The sequence below is a fragment of the Spermophilus citellus genome, assembly GCF_964194105.1.
Source record: "Spermophilus citellus genome assembly, chromosome: 1".
NCBI lineage: Eukaryota > Metazoa > Chordata > Mammalia > Rodentia > Sciuridae > Spermophilus > Spermophilus citellus.
This window is the reverse complement of record NC_138182.1, coordinates 119,390,836-119,394,489: the sequence shown is the minus strand read 5'-3', so window position 1 is coordinate 119,394,489 and position 3,654 is coordinate 119,390,836. Positions and strand designations below refer to the sequence as shown.

Below are 3,654 nucleotides of genomic sequence, written 5' to 3'. Positions count from 1 at the left end.
CAAATGATTATAGCAAACAACTTGAATTATACTCATTTATAAAAGATGCATTTTAAAACATTATACATTTTATGAAGAATAAATAGAAATGATGGTGTAAATTAAAACAAAAATTATTTTGTAAGTTGAAGTACCCAGGACCCAATAAGGTGACATTAGAGTAAGCAGTATAAATTCTGAAGCACAGCTATGAAGAACATGATCTCTAATCAAGAACCCCAAACAGGGAAATTAGAATAATACTGAAAAGCATCTTTATTATTTCCCTGAGAACAACTGTCTTTGCATTACTCTCCTCACAGCTTCCTTTACCTGTTTGTTCCTGAGACTGTAGATAAGAGGATTCAGGAAGGGAGGAACCATGGTGTAAAAGGCAGAGAGAACCATGTTCTGGAGGGTGTCAGAGGTTGCTGAGGACCTCAGGTACACACCTGCACCAGAACTAAGGAAGATGGACACCACGAGGATGTGAGGGGTGCAGGTGGAGAAGGCCTTCCCTGATTCGGGAAATTTCAGCACAGCAGAAAATATGCGAATGTATGACATTGCAATAAGAGTAAAGCAACCACCACCAATTGCCACAGCAGAGACAAAAAGAAGGACCATGTTGCTGGTGGTGTCAGAGCAGGACAGCCTCAGCAGAGAGGGGACATCACAGAAGAACTGGTGGACCACGTTTGAGTGACAGAAGGACAGACAGAATGTGTTTCCAGTGTGAACACCTGCATACAACAGACCACTGACCAGGGTGGCCAGGGTCATGTGGACACAAATCTGAGGATTCATGATGAGTTGGTACTGGAGGGGCTGGCAGATGGCCACATAGCGGTCCCAGGCCATGATGGTGAGAAACAGAAGTTCAACATATGCACAAAAAAGGACCAAGAAGATCTGGGTTGCACAACCAGCCACTGAAATGGCTCTGTTGCCAGTGAGAGAGTTGACACAGGCATTGGGAACAGTGATGGAAATGTAGCACATATCCAAAATGGACAGGTTCCTGAGGAAGAAGTACATGGGTGTGTGCAGGTTCTGGTCAGCAGTGGTGACAGTGACGATGAGAAGATTCCCTAACAAGGTACCCAGGTAGGTCATTGAGAATATTGTGAAATAGAGAAAACTCATATTCCAGCCATCAGGAGAGCCCAGGAGGAGAAATTCAGTTACCATGGTGGCATTGGCCATTACTGGAAATTCAGGTTGACTGGGATGATAAAGAGATAAAAGTGGAAAGAAAACAGATTCAATGCAGTTACTTTAGATATTCATATGCACCATTTTTTTCTTGTATTTTGTGGTCAGATACCCTGCAAAGGAAGGTCAGTCTTGGTTTTCTGATATGTTTACTCATTTCTGAGCAGAGTGCACCTCCCAGTTCAGGTGTGGAGGTCTGCGGCTCAGGGTCTGGGTGTGACCTGTAGGGCTTGTGTTCAGTTCCTCCTCATCAGGCCTCCCCTGACCTCCTGATATTCCATGCAGAGCATGTGACAATGTTTTTTTTTAATTTTTTAATGATCAGTAATATAGTTACCTACATTCTCTTCCATGAATACAATTTCAACATTATTTTGCCATTTTTCCACACTAAATAATTCAAAGTATGATTAATAATTCCAATTGTAATTAATTTTCTAATATTTTTACATAGGAAACTCTTCATAATGTAGGAGTATTTATCTCCATGAACATGAAAAAATTTTACTCATGAGGAAAGAATCTCAAATATTCAAAGTTTCCCATTTCAGGGCTGCAGGACCAGTGCTATGGTAAACTGAGGGGATCTGACTGCATCTGGACTCTTCTGCAGTCCCCTAGTCTCCCTGCTGCTCCCCATGATGGGGTGGTACTGTATGCAGGCCACACAATCTCAGATAGGGATCTGGTCTTGTTCCCACTGGGGCTCTCTTTTTCTCTCCAACACATCAGTGTGAGGTGTTTAAAGCTCCAGATTCCAGCCCAGCTGACATTCTCCTAAACTTTTATTTTTTACCTTAATGTGTTTTTACTCTGTGTTCAGCATCATGAAGTTGAAGATTCCTTTGTCTATACAATAATTTGTCATTTTCTTGTTGACACCTTCCATTTTAACCCTTTCCTCCAAATGTCATGATTATACAAAGTGATCCTGGCTGTATACCCTAGAAGGAAGATTTTGCTCATATTTATAGCACTTATGAAGCAGCTCAGACTGGTTCAATCCCAAATCACCAAAATCATCGTTTCTTCAGCCCTCTGGAAACCTGGGTCCACCTCAGCACCTTGCCAGGTTAACCACACTCATCCTTAGAAAAGCGATTTTCCTCATGAGTTTGTCTGGCCTTTACTTAAATTTTTTGTGTCCTCCATGGACTGGGGTTTGTGCCCTGACACAGGTACGTTGGTGTTAATTTCACAGTTAATTTCAAGGACACCTACACAGTCTAACTTCAATCTCTTGCTTGCCTTATTCCCCATTTCTCCGTGACACAAACCTGAATCTCACACCTCAGTGACCCCCTTGTTCACAGCATGCCCTAGAACTTGCTGACAGAGGCCCTTTTCTACTGTGACATAATGATTCCATTTTCCTCATTACTACGTACTGAGCTTTAAAGGAGGCTCAGATGCAACTTTTCCTCAGAAACCCTCTTGTAGCTTCTAATTATTCTTCTATTTCTCTGTAGTGTTAGAAATCAACATGTTATTCTACCTTTCAGTAAATCAGTATGATTTATCCCTGGAAATGCTGTTACAAATTCCTTGATTTTTGATCATGTATTGCTTCAAGTTTTATTCTCATAGTAGCAAGTGCATGACATCATGCATAGTAGTTACTAAAAAATGCAATATAGCATAATCGACTAACTGTTAACATGAACTAAGTTTTTATTTGACTTATTTACAAACAAGTAACTCCTAAATTGGTGAAGCCCTTTCTTCACATCTGTAAGAAATACAGTGTTCCTTCTTTTGAAATAACTCACACTTGCCTTTGGGCATAACATAAGATCTTTTCAAATTAGGTAATCTTTCCACAAATATTTACTAATGATTCATAACATGGCAAAATGTGCTCCGGATACTGGTTTTAGTAAAAGAGGTAAATTATCATCTTTAAAACATAATTTGAGTATTGTGAAGGAAAAATAAAATGGTACATATGTAAAAATCAAATAAACATGAAAAAATTTGAAAGTGATATATGATGAGACTAATCAGGTTTCTTTATGGAAATCTGCCAGGTTTTTCACCTTCTATCCTAGATTCTGGGATCTTCAGGAGTTTTTGTTGATCATCCCAGAACATCTTGTCACATACAGATGGAACATAAACTTGGGTTTAAATCTAGAAGTTGCATAGAGACATTTTCTTTTTAAAAAAATGTTTTAATTTTCTGTGTGTGTGGTGCTGAGTGTTGAACCCAGAGTCTTGTGCATGCGAGGCCAGCACTCCATCAACTGTGATATGTCCCTAGTGCTCTTTCTTTATTATGGTTTTTAACACTAAACCACTTACTGCTTTTCTTTCTCCAATAGAACTTAGAAAATTCTCCACAACTATTTTGAATTATAGGAACTTACTTCATGTCCTCTTTTCCTTGTGTGATTTTGGTATAGTTTGATAAATTCATCTCAATTCAACTTTCTTTTTTCATATTCCAGTCAATATCAGGAA

The 3,654-nt window shown here is 39.2% G+C and overlaps 1 protein-coding gene across 1 annotated transcript; it reads right to left on the bottom strand.

Moving 5' to 3' along the window:
• Positions 1-258: 258 nt before the first annotated feature.
• Positions 259-1,185, bottom strand: LOC308649237 (olfactory receptor 14C36-like; the record flags this gene model as incomplete). The annotated part of the gene is made up of 1 exon (XM_081294793.1): positions 259-1,185. One exon carries the CDS (start codon positions 1,183-1,185, stop codon positions 259-261), a length of 927 nt encoding a protein of 308 aa, XP_081150919.1.
• Positions 1,186-3,654: the final 2,469 nt, after the last annotated feature.